Source organism: Geotrypetes seraphini, chromosome 7, assembly GCF_902459505.1.
Source record: "Geotrypetes seraphini chromosome 7, aGeoSer1.1, whole genome shotgun sequence".
In the NCBI taxonomy this organism is placed as follows: Eukaryota; Metazoa; Chordata; class Amphibia; order Gymnophiona; family Dermophiidae; genus Geotrypetes; species Geotrypetes seraphini.
This window is the reverse complement of record NC_047090.1, coordinates 184,959,145-184,974,620: the sequence shown is the minus strand read 5'-3', so window position 1 is coordinate 184,974,620 and position 15,476 is coordinate 184,959,145. Positions and strand designations below refer to the sequence as shown.

Sequence of the window (15,476 nt, the reverse complement as noted above, 5' to 3'; positions counted from 1 at the left end):
CCCCTCCCCACAATTTTACAAAATCACACAAGAAACTTTTAGCACCGGCTGGCGCATTGAATGCTCTGATGGTCATAGAGTTCCTATCAGTGTCGAAGCAGCGCAGAGCATTCAGCGCACCAGCTGGCACTAAAAACCACTTGTGCGGTTTTGTAAAATGGAGGGGGGGTTAATTGGCAAATTATCCTTAGCCTCAATAATTGGTAAAAATAAAATTTATTTGGGCAAAAGGGACCTATCGCATGGTGCTTAATGTCTAAGTGGGGGTTTCTATTGGCGGAGCATGACAGGCGCAACTAAGCGCGATTCTCTAAAAATGCAGGCACCTGACATGTAGGCCTTTAAATCCCTCGTCTACATTTCAGGCGCCTAGACTAAGTGTGATTCTGTAAATGGCACCTAACTGTGACTGACAAGCGGCTGACGCCATTTTTCTAGGCGCTGGCCGATGTAGGCATTGTTTATAGAATTAGCCCCTTAGTGTGTGCTATCTGCCGCTGTACCCATGTTATTCCTGTGCATTAGCAGAAACTCACATTGATGTCCATTAAAGCGCACTGACAATTAGAAAACGAGCCCTATAACGTTCCAAATTCTAAAGCCTTTTCCACATAAGATCTTCTTCCAGAAATTAAAGGAACTCCCAATGGTTAAAGTCTCCAGCATGGTGTAGGAGATAATCTTGGATCCTACCGTGTGCATGTTCCAGCAGCAGGACACAGGTGATCTGTAGCACAGCAATGAGTTTCATCATGCAGGAAGGGCGGATGAGTCCTGGATCCTAAAGCCTGTTTCCTCAAACTGCAGGTGAAATGTAATAAGCCAGAGTTTCTAAACTTCTTCAAGCCAAGTACCCCCTAAGTCTAACAAAAATCAACCGAGTATCCCTGGCCAAGCTCCACCCCAGACTCCACCCCATAATAATAGTAGTAATTGTAATGCAATTTCTTCCATTCATTTTTCATATACAGGTACACACATATTAGCAACCACAAAATTTTAAAAAAAACCCCACAAAGCACACTGTACACCAGGGGTGTCAAAATCCCTCTTCTAGGTCCGCAATCCAATCGGGTTTTCAGGATTTCCCCAGTGAATATGCATGAGATCTATTAGCATACAATGAAAGCAGTACATGCAAATAGATCTCATGCATATTCATTGGGGAAATCCTGAAAACCCGATTGGATTGCAGCCCTCGAGGAGGGACTTTGACACCCCTGCTGTACACAGAGAAAGCACAGTTACTTACCGTAACAGGTGTTATCCAGGGACAGCAGGCAGATATTCTCACATGTGGGTGACGTCATCCACGGAGCCCCGACACGGACAGCTGAATTTGGGGCCAAATTAAATTCCAAAAGGCATTTACACATGGACAAAAAAAAATTAAATGATCCAGTGTCCCTATTTCTATTCTACAATGCCAGCATCTATTGGATCTAGTACTATCTATCTTTTGCAGGCGCGTAGGGGTCCATAACACGCTATGTAACAAAAACATCCATGTTTGATTCATAGATGCTGACTTTGTAGATCTTAATCTCCAGGACCAAAATCGTGGCCATTGAGACTCAGAAATTGTCTGTCCAATCTCAATACTCCAAATATCCCTAAGTCCATTTTTCTTTTTTTTATTTAAAAATCCATATAACAATTTATACCATTTTGCGGCTTAGTGACCCAAGTAATCTGCCTGGAAACATAAAACCTGCAGACTATATTGAGTATTAAGATCTTTCCATTCAGGGAACCCTGCCTGAATGGCCTGCTTCAATTGCATCCATTTAAAATATTGTGTTTTATTTAAGCCAAATTTGTTTTGCAATTGTGAAAAACTAAGCAGTGATCCTTCTGAAATGACATCATTCAATGTCCATATACCTGCAATTATCCATTGTTTTCAGACTTGATTGAAGTTTCAAGCTTGCTATGCTGCACCACGCATGTGCATGCCTTCTCCCTCCACTAGAGAGCGCATCCCCACCTCGTGGTCCTCAGTTCCATAGCTAGCAAAGAAGCCATCCCCGGGGAGGAGGGCGGGTTGTGAGAATATCTGCCTGCTGTCCCTGGATAATACGGTAAGTAACTGTGCTTTATCCCAGGACAAGCAGGCAGCATATTCTCACATGTGGGTGACCTCCAAGCCAACCAAAAAAGGGCAGGTGGGAGGATGGCAATTTAGGAAAACAGGTTACGCAAAACCGACTGGCCAAACCGGCCGTCGCTCCTGGACAGTGTATCCAGACAATAGTGGGAGGTGAAAGTATGAACCGAAGACCAAGAGGCAGCCTTGCAGATATCCGCAACCGGAGTAGACTGGAGGAAAGTAACCGAAGCTGCCATAGCCCGGACCTTATGCCCCTTGACTCGGCCATGGAGCGTGAGACCAGCCTGAGCATAGCAAAAAGAAATACAAGCAGCCAACCAGTTGGACAAGGTGCGCTTGGAGACAGGACGTCCCAACTGATTAGGGTCGAAGGACAAAAACAATTGAGGAACCTTCCGATGAGACTGAGTGCGTTGAAGATAAAAAGCTAACGCCCTCTTACAGTCAAGCGAATGAATCGCCACCTCGCCAGGATGAGAGTGGACAATGGACTGATTGAGGTGGAAATCAGACACAACCTTAGGTAAAAATTTAGGATGGGTGCGGAGAACCACCTTGTCATGATGGAACACAGTAAAAGGTGGGTCCGCAACCAAAGCCTGCAGCTCACTAATCCGCCTAGCGGAAGTGAGCGCAACCAAAAAGATCACCTTCCAAGTGAGGAACTTGAGATGAGATTTGTCCATAGGCTCAAACGGTGGTTTCATCAGTTGAGCCAGTACCACATTCAGATCCCAAATCACAGGAGGAGGTTTCAGAGGAGGATGGACGTTCAAAAGACCCCTCATGAAACGAGTAACCAGAGGATGAAGGGAGAGAGACCTACCCTCGAGATGCCGATGGAAAGCAGCAATAGCACTGAGATGCACTCTAATGGAAGTTGTCTTCAGACCGGACTGAGATAAATGAAGCAAATAGTCCAGGACCGAAGCTACCGGAACCGAGATCGGGTCCAGATGATGAGAGGAACACCAGGATGAAAATCTAGTCCATTTCTGAGAATAGCAAAGTCGAGTAGAGACCTTGCGCGAAGCCTCCAAAACCTCCCTGACAGAGTGAGAAACAGGAACTGAAGTCAGGGGGAAAGGAACCAAGCCGTCAGATGTAATGACTGAAGAATGGGATGCAACAGCAAACCCCGACTCTGAGACAGCAGAGAGGGAAAAACAGGCAGAAGCAGAGGCTCCCGGACACTGAGTTGAAGAAGCAGGGAGAACCAGGGCTGACGAGGCCAACAAGGCGCAATGAGAATCAGATGGGCCCGTGTCAATTTGAGATGGACCAATGTCCTCAAGATCAGAGGGAAAGGAGGAAAAGCATAAAGGAACCTCCCTCCCCAGTCGAGAAGAAAGGCATCGGCCTCTAGACGATCCGGAGAGTACATCCGAGAACAATAGAGAGGAAGTTTGTGATTCTCTGGAGAAGCAAACAGATCTACTTGAGGAGTCCCCCACCGGTCGAAGACTTGATGCAGGACCCGAGAGTGGAGCGACCACTCGTGCGGCTGGAGAAGGCGACTCAGTTTGTCCGCCAGACAGTTCCGCTCCCCTTGAATATAAACTGCCCGAAGGAAGATGTTCTGAGAGACCGCCCACTCCCAAAGGCAAAGGGCCTCCTGGCACAGAGACCAAGAGCCTGTCCCCCCCCTGTTTGTTCACATAGTACATTGCCACCTGGTTGTCCGTCCGCACTAGGACTACTCGATCGCGGAGCAGGTGGCAGAAAGTCCGAGCAGCCAGAAAGATGGCGCGAAGCTCCAAGACATTGATGTGACAAAGACAGTCCTCCGCTGACCACAGTCCTTGAGTCCGCAGACCGTCGAGATGAGCCCCCCAAGCGTACTCTGAAGAGTCCGTGGTTAGGACCTTGTGATGCGGAGGGGCGAGAAAGAGCAAACCCCTGGAAAGATTGGAAGAGTTGGTCCACCAATGGAGCGAGCGTTTCAAAGAGGGAGTCACCGTCACAGGGGTGGAGATCGGGTCCCGATCCTGACGCCACTGCCAGGCCAACGTCCACTGAGGAAGCCTCAGATGCAAGCGGGCAAACGGCGTGACATGAACTGTAGATGCCATGTGACCCAGCAGAATCATCAGGCGCTGAGCTGCGCTGCGCCGATACCGAGGGCAGCAGTGAGATCTGGCGACTCAGGTGGATAAGGGCCTCCAATCTTGGTATTGAAAGTGCAGCTCCCCCACCTGGAAACGCAGAAACTTGCGGTAGGCGAGATGCACCGGAACATGGGTATAAGCCTCCTTCAAGTCGAGGGAGCACATCCAGTCCCCCTTGTCCAGGAGCGGGTATAGGACCGGCAGAGATAGCATAGGGAACTTCTCCCGAACAAGGAACTTGTTGAGCCTCCGGAGGTCCAAAATGGGGCGCAGGTCCCCGGTCTTCTTCGGGACCAGAAAATAGCAGGAGTAGAATCCCTTCCCCCGCTGATCGTGGGGTACCCGCTCCACCGCCCGGAGACCCAACAAGGCCCTGGCCTGCGAGAGGAGAAGGGGGAGCTGCGTCCTGTTGGAAGGACACGCGCCGAGCGGACTGTCCGGCGGGAGTTCCCTGAAGTTGAGGGAATAACCCTCCGAGATGACTCTGAGGACCCAAGCATCGGAGGTGATGAGAGTCCAAAAGGGATGAAATGCCCTCAATTAACCCCCGATGGGCAACGGGGTCGATGACAGTGCGGAGGGGGCCCGCTCCCATCCTCTCAAGGCGTCAAAAAGACGGTGCAGGCTTAGATGCCCCTTGCGCCTGAGGCTTCTGCTGTTGAGCCCTGGACTGCTGAGGGGGTCTCCTCGGCGGGGGCCTGGAGAAGGCCGGCGTGGTCTTCTGTGGATAGCGCCGAGGTGGAGGATGGTAAGGCTTCGGAGCCGACGACTTCGCCTTGGGGCGCACAAGGGAGGCGAAGGAGCGTTCATGCTCGGAGAGGCATTTAGTGGCCGCCTCCAGAGACTCATCAAAGAACTCCGAGCCCACGCAGGGCAAGTTGGCCAGGCGCTCCTGCAGGTTGGGGTCCATATCCACGATACGCAGCCACGCCAGGCGACGCATCGCCACCGCAAACGCGGAGACCCTAGAGGTCAGTTCGAAGGCGTCGTAGGTGGCATGGAATAGGAAAAGGCGCAGCTGAGACAGAGAGTCCATCAGCTTTCCAAAGTCCCCCCTATGGGATTCAGGCATGACCCCTTGATAACGGGGCATGGACTTGACCAGATGACGAAGGTACGAGGTGAATGTAAACGCATAGTTTAGTACCCTATTCGCCATCATGGAATTTTGGTATAGGCGCCGCCCGAACTTATCCAGGGTGCGCCCCTCACGCCCTGGGGGAACCGCCGCGGGCACCCGAGAAGGTTGGGACTTCTTAAGAGAAGACTCCACCAGCAAGGACTGGTGGGATAACTGAGCCTTCTCAAAGCCCTTACAAGGCACCGTGCGGTATTTGGATTCCATCTTGGAGGGGACAGCCGTCACCGCATAGGGGGAATCCAAATTCCGCAAGAAAGTCTGCTGCAGAACCTTGTTCAAGGGCAGGCGTGGAGACTCCCGAGGAGGAGAGGGAAAATCCTGTTCCTCCAAAAACTCTTTGGAATACTGAGACCCCGCTTAAAGGTCCAGATCCAAAGCCTTCCCCATATCGACCACAAACCTCGAAAACGAGGAGGGACGGAAAGGAGGGGAAGGAGAGCGAGAGCCTCGAGCAGCCGAAAACGACGGGGACGTCTCGCGAGAGTAGCGGGGCTCACGACCAGTGCCAGCCTCCGACCCCTAGGACCCCGCGCCGAGGGAACGCGTCGGGGTCGGAGACCTCCGAGGTCCCGAGGAGCCCCTCGGGGAAAACCTCGGGGTCTGGGGCACAGAGACCTTCCGCCGGCGCGGGGAGAAATCCCTCGAGCCCCGTGGCGAACCCTTCCTAGCAGGAGAACGGAACAGCCTCGGGTTAGACAGGCTGAGCTCCAAAACCCTAAGCGCCTCAACCTCCCGGGCCGGCGAGGAGCGACCCCGCCGCCGAGGAGACCCACGAGGACGTTTGGACCTCCTTGATTGGCGCTTCGCCCGAGGCCGGCCCGAGGGCGAGGACCCGTGGGAGGCTCCCGACGAGGAGTCGGAGGAAGAAATCCTGCGAACCCGACGCACCTTGTCCCGAGGTCGAACACTACGCTCCGGCTGGTCCGGTGCCGAGACCGAGGCTAAGGCCGGGGCCGAGGCAGGTGGCATCACCGGGGCCGAGGCCGGGGCAGAGGACGGCTGCAAATGGGCCAGGGCGGAGGTCAGCTCCGAGGAGATAAGTGCTCGGAGCATGTCCTGGAACACAGGGACGGCCATCATAGACGGCATGTCCGACGCCGTCGGGTGCTCCGCAGAGGGCGACCTCAGCAGTGAGTATTCCCGAGGAGCACCCGACTTCGACGTCCGCGGCAGGGCCGAGGACGACCCACCCGCCCCCATCGAGGAACCCGAAGAAGGCTTCTTCGAGGACCCTGGAGCTGAGGAAGGAAGCGGGGACTTACCCGGGGCCGACTTCGGGGTCGAGGATGAAGGCTTAGAAGAAGAAGACATCCGAGGCGAGGTCGAGGGTACCGAGGCCGAGGTCAAAGCCGGAGCCGAAGCCGAGGCCGACGTAGAGGCCTTCCCCGCCACGGGTTACACAATGAAGAGTTCTGCCATACGAGCACGCCGGCGGCGGAGCGCCCGAGGTTGGAAAATGGAACACCGAGGGCAGGAGTCCGTTGGGTGATCCGCACCCAAGCAGATGAGGCACCACCGGTGGGGATCGGTGATCGAGAGCAACCGATCGCACCGGGTGCACTTCTTGAAGCCTGACAGAGGCCGGGACATGAACAAAAAACAAGGCCGCAAACGAACGAGGTCCCGCGGCCGCGGCAACCGGGAGCCCCCGGTGCCTTCACGAGAATTTTTTTTTTTTCGACAATTTACACTTCGCAGATGAAGGGAAAAAACAAAAAATGCAGAGCGACCAAGGAAAACAACCCAGCCGCGGTGACAGAAGGCAAAAAGGCACGGAGCAGAAACACGACAGGGCTTCTGGCTCCGCGGAAGAAACAGAACTGAGGACCACGAGGTGGGGATGCGCCCTCTAGTGGAGGGAGAAGGCATGCACATGTGTGGTGCAGCATAGCAAGCTTGAAACTTCAATCAAGTTTGCTTGAAAAGCTGTCCGCGTCAGGGCTCCGTGGATGACGTCACCCACATGTGAGAATATGCTGCCTGCTTGTCCTGAGATAAAATGTTAATTATCATTTATATTGGGGGGGGTTTCAAAGAGGTCAAGGCAGATGACTTTAAAATATGCAATATCACCTCAGTAACAACTATAGAAAAACAGACAAATATAGCACAAAATATAGACAGCAGATATAAATTCTCAAAACGGACACATTTCGATCACTAAATTGAAAATAAAATCATTTTTCCTACCTTTGTTGCCTGGTGATTTCATTAGTCTCTGGTTGCACTTCCTTCTCACTGTGCATCCAATCTTTCTTTCTGCCTCCTTTCTTCCTCTCCTCCGGATCTCATTCTCTTCCCCAACCAACATCTCTCTCTGTCCCTCCATGAGTCCAACTTTTCTTCCTCTCTCCTCCACTCCCATTGGCAACATGTCTCCCTCTCTCTCTCACTGTCCATCTGTCTTTCTCTCATTTCCTCTCCTGCAGCAAAGGGAATCGGCAAAGAGAGAGAAAGATCTAGGGTGCATCTCTCCCACTCTCTCTACTGACACATCCAACATTTCTCCCTCTCTCATCCCCTGGATCATGTGCAGCATTTTTCACTACTGCCCACCAGCCTCATGCCCATTTCTCCTTCTATCATCCCTCTCCAGCACCATGCCAATCTCTCCTTCCATCACTATTAGTATTAGTAGTGAATGTTATGTTTGTCGGTTTTTAAAATTTTATTCAATTTTTGAACTTATGTAAATCACATTGGATTTGGACTATGGAAGTACGGTAATCAAAGAAAAACTATGTCCAACATTCCTCCCCCTTGCATCTCCTTCAAATTCTCCCTCTGTCCACCACATGCAACATTTCTCCCTCTCATCCTTCTCTTCCCCATGCATCTCTACCTCACTCCTCTCTCTATGCCCCAATTTCCTCTTTCTTCCTTTCCCCATATGCATCATTTTCCCTCTCATTCACACACCCATGCCCAACAATTCTCCTTTTCTATTCTCTCCTATATCCCAAGTTAATGCCCCTTCCTCCCTTCTTGTATCTCGTTCATACCCTCTCCCTTCCTTCTGTGTTCCAAATTCGTGCCCCCCTCCCTGTCTTCCAGCCTTTGTCCCAAATTTGTGCCCCTCCCATGTCTAAACACACTTCTTTCCCACCTCCATTTTCCTTTTGTCCCATGTTGATATCCCCTCTCTCCCTTACTTGCTCACTCCAGCGCCGCACTCACTCTCTTCAGGGCCATTCAGCTGGACTGCTCCTTCCTGTCTTCAGCCACAATTGTTTGCAGGGATGTGGGCAGTGGCTCTTGCATGCTGAGCATGACTGTCCTGTAAGCCTTCCCTCTGACATCAGCTCTGATGTCAGAGGGAAGCTTCCGGGTCAGCCATGTGCAGTGTGCAAGAGCCGCTGTCTTGCGTCTCTACAGACAAGTGTGGCTGAAGGCAGGAAGGACTGTTGAGGTAACTGGGATCCCTGGCTGACCTGGAAGGCTTCCCTCTGACATCAGAGGGAAGTCTTCTGGGTCAGCTTTGGGGATGCAGCTGGCGGGCAGGAAGGAGGGCATGGAATCCTGGTGGCAGCGGATTGAGGAGGAAGGGGGCGGGAGACCCGCACAGTGCCGCGTACCCCTCACAAGTGGCTCATGTACCCCTAGGGGTACATATACTGTATGTTGAGAAACACGTTAATAAGCTATTTAAAAGCATCCAAACAGAACTGGAAAATCACAAACACTTCAGTATAAATGTTAGTTCTTGGAGGAATACTGCTTTGTATACTCACCAAATTAAAATGACTATTTTGTTACCCTGAAGCCCAGACCTGTCTGTTGGCCTTGGGGATTGGAACTGAGACTTCCTGAACTAGACTATAGCTTTGCAGATAGAAACTCATATTGTTTAAAAATATCTTATTATATGATATTAAAAGGATCTATGAGGTATACAAAATGAGGGGTATGAAGAGGTGGCACATATAGGTAAATCACCAGTCTAAACATGGTGCATTAGACTGGTCAATGAGTTTATTCATATATTGGCTCTTGGTCAGATCGCCAGTGAGAGTTTTCTGCCAGCACATTGACCTAGAAGCTTTCCATGCTTTCCCTCCCAATAGAAGGAAGAAATTATACAAAAGGGACCATGAAATACAATCTCTTCCTCCCTTTCACCACCAGACCAAAAATTTTCCTCTCATTTCTCACCTTACTTTTCCTCCCCAGGTCCAGCTTCACTCTTTCTTTCAGACTTCTCTCTCATCCAGCTTTTCTCCCTCCCTTCCCACCACCCCTATGTCCACCATCGTTCTCTTTCTCTTCTCAACTGACGTCCAATCCCATATCTTTCACTCCCTCCCCGAATCCCCTGTATCTACCATGTTTTCTGTTCTCTTCCCAACTTCCGTCCCATCAAGTATCTCTCTCCCTCTCTCTGCACACCATTCCATCCTCATGAAAAAATTCTGAGGAAATTAGAAAGTCATGGGGTAGAAGGTAATAATATCCTATTATGAATTAAGAACTGGTTGAAAGAAAGAAAACAGAGACCGGGTTTAAATGGTCAATATTCTCAATAGAGAAGGGTAAATAGTGGGGTTCCCAGGGATCTGTGCTGGGACCACTGCTATTTAACATATTTATCAATGATCTAGAGATAGGAATAACTAGTGAGATAATTAAATTTGCTTATGGCACAAAGTTGTTCAAAGTTGTTAAATCACAAGATGATTGTGAAAAATTGCTAGAGGACCTTGCAAGATTAGAAGACTGGGCATCAAAATGGCAGATGACATTTAATTTGGGCAAATGCAAAGTGATGCATCTGGGAAAGAGGAATCCACATTAGGAGTCAAGGCCTAGGAAAAGGATATAGGATATGTTGAAATCCTCAGCTGAATGTGCAGCAGCGACTAAGAAAGCAAATAGAATGTGAAGAATTTTCAGGAAAGGATTGGAAAACACAGATGAAAATGTTATAATGCCCTTGTATCGCTCTATGGTACGGCCACAACTTGAATATTGTGTGTGGTTCTGGTCGCTGTATTTCAAAAAAAGATATAGAGGAATTAGAAAAGGTACAGAGAAAGGTGATGAAAATGATAAAAGGTTTAGGACAACTTCCCTATGAGGAAAGACTAAAGCGGTTCTTCAGCTTGGAGAGGAGACAGCTCAGGGGTGATATGATAGAGGTCTATAAATACTGAGTGGAGTAGAAAGGATAGATGTGAATCGCTTGTTCACTCTCCAAAAATACTAGGAGGCATGCGATGAAGCTACTAAGTAGTATATTTAAAATAAACCTGTGAAAATATTTCTTCACACAACATGTAATTAAACTCTGGAATTCGTTGCCAGAGAAAGCAATGTTACTTACCGTAACAGCTGTTATCCAGGGACAGCAGGCAGCTATTCTCACTAGTGGGTGATGTCATCCGACAGAGCCCGATATGGACGTCTCTCAAGCATGTCTTGCTTGAAGAAACTTAGAAGTTTCGAGATGCCCGCACCGCGCATGCGCCAGTGCCTTCCCGCCCGATGGACCGGGCGTGTCTCCTCAGTTCAGGTAGCTAGCCTGAGAAGCCAACCCAGGGGAGGTGGGTGGGACGTGAGAATAGCTGCCTGCTGTCCCTGGATAACAACTGTTACGGTAAGTAACATTGCTTTATCCCAGGACAAGCAGGCAGGTATTCTCACTAGTGGGTGACCTCCAAGCTAACCTCAATGGGATGGTGGGAGTGTTGGCAACTTAAGAGAATAAATTTTGTAACACTGTTTGGCCAAACTGTCCATCCCGTCTGGAGAAAGTATCCAGACAATAATGAGAGGTGAAGGTATGAACCGAGGACCAAGTGGCAGCCTTACAAATCTCCTCAATTGGTGTCGATCTGAGGAAGGCTACAGAGGCTGCCATTGCTCTGACCTTATGGGCTGTGACCCTACAAGGAAGGGATAATCCAGCCTGGGCATAGCAGGAAGAGATACAAGCCGCCATCCAGTTGGAGATGGTACGCTTCGATACAGGTCGTCCCAACTTGTTCGGATCAAAGGAGACGAAAAGTTGAGGAGCAGTTCTGTGTGGCTTGGTGCGATCCAGGTAGAAAGCCAAAGCACGTTTACAGTCCAGAGTGTGAAGAGCTGATTCTCCATGATGAGAATGAGGCTTTGGAAAAAATACTGGAAGTACAATGGATTGATTGAGATGAAATTCAGAGACCACTTTAGGCAGGAATTTAGGAGGACCACCTTGTCATGATGGAATACGGTGAAAGGTGGATCCGCCACTAAGGCCTGAAGCTCACTGACCCTGCGAGCAGACGTGAGGGCCACCAGAAAAACCACTTTCCAGGTGAGATACTTAAGTGAGCCCTGTTGAGAGGTTCAAACGGAGGCTTCATGAGTTGAGAAAGGACGACATTGAGATCCCAAACCACAGGGGGAGGTTTGATAGGAGGATTGACATGGAAAAGTCCTTTCATAAATCTGGAAACCACAGGATGAGCAGAAAGAGGTTTCCCCTGTAGAGGCTGATGGAAAGCCGCAATAGCACTCAGGTGGACTCTTATAGATGTAGACTTGAGACCAGACTGAGACAGGTGCAGAAGATAGTCCAAAACAGAGGATAGGGAAGCTCGCTGAGGCTCCTTGGCATTGGAAATACACCAGGAAGAGAATCTAGTCCACTTTTGGGAGTAGCATTGTCGAGTAGCAGGCTTCCTGGAAGCCTCTAAGACATCCCTCACCGCTTGAGAAAACTGGTGAGGAGTTACGTTGAGAGGAACCAAGCTGTCAGGTGGAGAGACTGCAGGTTGGGATGAAGCAGTGATCCTTGATGTTGAGTAAGCAGAGAAGGAAACACTGGAAGAAGGACTGGTGCCCTGCTGCTGAGTTGAAGCAGAAGGGAGAACCAAGGTTGCTGGGCCACCGAGGAGCTATCAGAATCATGGTGGCTTGGTCCGATTTCAATTTGACCAGAGTCTTTTGAATGAGAGGAAATGGAGGAAACGCATACAGAAATCGATTCCTCCAATCCAGCAGAAAGGCATCTGCCTCGAGGCGATGAGGAGTGTAGATCCTGGAGCAAAACTGAGGCAGTTGAAGTTGTGGGGAGCCGCAAAGAGGTCTATCTGAGGCGTCCCCCATTGCGCAAAGATCTGATGAAGTGGGTTGGAATGGAGAGTCCATTCGTGAGGCTGGAGGAGTCGACTCAAGTTGTCTGCCAAGACATTGTCCTTCCCCTGAATGTAGACAGCTTTGAGGAAGGCATTGTGGCGAACTGCCCAATCCCAGACTCTGAGAGCTTCCTGGCAGAGGGAGGCCGATCCCGTGCCCCCTGTTTGTTTACATAATACATGGCGACCTGGTTGTCTGTGCGGATGAGGACCACCATGTCGTGAAGCAGATGTTGAAAAGCTTGAAGAGCATAGAAGATTGCTCTGAGCTCCAGAAGATTGATCTGATGGAGGCGGTCCGCACTTGTCCAGAATCCCTGAGTGCGAAGCCCATCCAGATGAGCCCCCCAGGCATAGGCCGAGGAATCGGTTGTGAGAACCTTCTGATGAGGAGGGGTGTGAAACAGCAAACCTCTGGATAGATTCGAAGAGGTCATCCACCAAAGTAGAGACTGCCGAAGAGCAGGAGTGACTATGATGTGTCGATTCAACGGGTCTGACACTTGAGTCCATTGAGAAGCTAGGGTCCACTGAGGAATTCTGAGATGGAGCCTGGCAAAGGGTGTCACATGAACTGTAGAGGCCATGTGGCCCAGAAGGACCATCATGTGTCTCGCTGAGATGGACTGGCGAGAAGATACAGACTGGCAGAGATGAAGAAGAGCATCCATGCGCTGAGGAGGAAGGAATGCTCGAAGCTGAATGCTGTCCAGTACCGCCCCGATGAAGGGAAGGGACTGGGTAGGTTGCAGATGGGATTTGGGGAAGTTGATCTCGAAGCCCAAGCTCTGTAGGAAGCAGATTGTGGTCAAGGTCGCCGAAATGACCTCTGGAGCAGAGGGGGCCTTGATGAGCCAGTCGTCGAGGTAGGGAAATACCTGAAGACCCCTGTTCCGGAGTGCAGCGGCCACCACCACCAGACACTTCGTGAAGACTCTGGGAGACGAGGACAGGCCGAATGGAAGCACCCGATACTGCAGATGTAGATGTCCCACCCGAAATCTGAGGAACTTGCGGGAGGCCGGATGAATGGGAATGTGAGTGTAGGCCTCCTTGAGATCCAGAGAGCATAACCAGTCGTTCTGCTCGAGGAGGGGATAGAGAGAAGCAAGGGTCAGCATGCGAAACCGCTCCTTGACCAAAAACTTGTTGAGGACCCGAAGGTCCAAAATCGGTCGCAGATCGCCCGTTTTCTTCGGAACGAGAAAGTACCGGGAGTAAAACCCCCGGTTGTGCTGGTCCGATGGGACCGGCTCGACGGCCCGAAGCCGAAGCAAGGCCTGAGCCTCCTGAAGTAGAAGGGCGGTCTGCGTCAAGTTGGAAGGATACTCTCTTGGAGGGTGGTCCGGGGGGACCCGATGGAAATGAAGAGAGTATCCTTCTCTTACGATGGTAAGGACCCAAAGGTCCGTGGTAATGGTCTCCCATCGATGACAAAAATGTTGGAGGCGACCCCCGATGGGAAAAACGGGAGGATGCAGAACGAGGTCGGTCATGCTCCCTGAAAGAGAGTCAAAAAGGCTGAGTAGCCTTGGGTGCAGCCGGCGGCTGAGGCTTCTGCTGAGCCTTCTGGGGAGGCTGTCTCTTCGCCGGTTGTCTCGCAGCAGGTGTTTGACGAGGTGTATAACGCCGCTGGTAAATCAAAGGCGGTCTAGAAGGTCGAGACTGTTGAGGCTTGGGCTTAGGCCGTAGGATAGACTGAAAGGACTTCTCATGATCCGAAAGCTTCTTAGTAACAGTCTCGATAGACTCATCGAATAGATCCGCGCCCGCACAAGGCACATTGGCAAGTCTGTCTTGGAGGTTCGGATCCATATCAATCGTACGAAGCCATGCCAGACGACGCATGGCCACAGAACAGGCAGCAGCACGTGCCGAGAGCTCGAAGGCATCGTAGGAGGATTGCATCAGCTGGAGACGGAGCTGGGAAAGGGAGGCTACCACTTCCTCGAACTCGAATCGAGCCTGAGCATCGATGAAAGGAGTAAACTTGCGGAGCACCGGCAAGAAGAACTCCAAATATGAAGAAAAGAAGAAATTATAATTGAGCACTCGAGACGCCATCATAGAGTTCTGGTAGATTCTCCTACCAAACTTATCCATCGTTCTCCCCTCTCGGCCCGGTGGTACGGAGGCGTAGACCTGGGAGGGATGAGACCGTTTGAGAGAGGACTCGACCAGCAGGGACTGGTGAGAGAGTTGAGCTCCCTCAAACCCCTTGTGATGGACGATGCGGTATCGAGCATCCAACTTGCTGGGGACCGCCGGGATGGAGTACGGTGTCTCAAAATAGCGCATGAATGTCTGATCAAGCAGTTTATGCAGAGGAAGCCGAAGCGACTCCGCCGGAGGATGAGGCAAGTGCATGGTGTCGAGATACTCCTTGGAATATCGAGAACCAGTGTCCAAAGTCACATCCAGGTCATCCGCCATTTGTCGGAGGAAGGAAGAGAATGACAACTGGTCCGCCAGCGCTGGCCGGCGAGACGGACTGGAAGAAGAAGAGGCCTCCGGATCCAGGGAGAGTTGGGAGCGACAAGGAGAATAAGAGGTAGTTGGTTCCTCATACTCCGGTCCCTCAGGCGGGGATAAGTCCGATGAGGAGTATCCCATACGTTGTAGTTTTTTCTGCGGCGACACCTCCGAATGACGCGAGGAGTGCCTAGACGAGTGTCTGGATCGATGCCCCTCCCGGCGTCGGGATGGGGAACGGGAACGCCTATGCGTCGCACGGTCCCCCGAAGCCTCCAAGGAATGGATAGGACTGGATGCGGTGGAGCGCAGAGGTGGCAAGGATGCAGACTCACGCGATGCCACCCAGGCCTGGTAAGGAGTACGGAAGAACTCTTCTTGTGATGTACTATGCCCAGGACTACGATTATCATTCGAAGGTATTGCACCATGATGGCGCGGAGGCGTGATGGGTTCTAAAGGCGGCATATCGCTAAAGGAAGCCCGCCTCGAGGCCCCTGCCGCCCTCCGCCGCTCCTCCTCGTCAAGCA

At 51.1% G+C, this 15,476-nt stretch overlaps 1 protein-coding gene across 1 annotated transcript in view; it reads right to left on the bottom strand.

Annotated features, from left to right (window-relative positions):
- LOC117364262 (phospholipase B1, membrane-associated-like) overlaps positions 1 to 15,476 on the bottom strand; it is a 296,571-nt gene that overhangs the window by 268,109 nt on the left and 12,986 nt on the right. The window contains exon 2 of the mRNA XM_033953278.1: positions 694 to 801. Coding sequence (XP_033809169.1) covers positions 694 to 754 — 61 coding nt within the window. The 5' untranslated portion in view covers positions 755 to 801. The remainder of the gene's footprint in view (positions 1 to 693; positions 802 to 15,476) is intronic.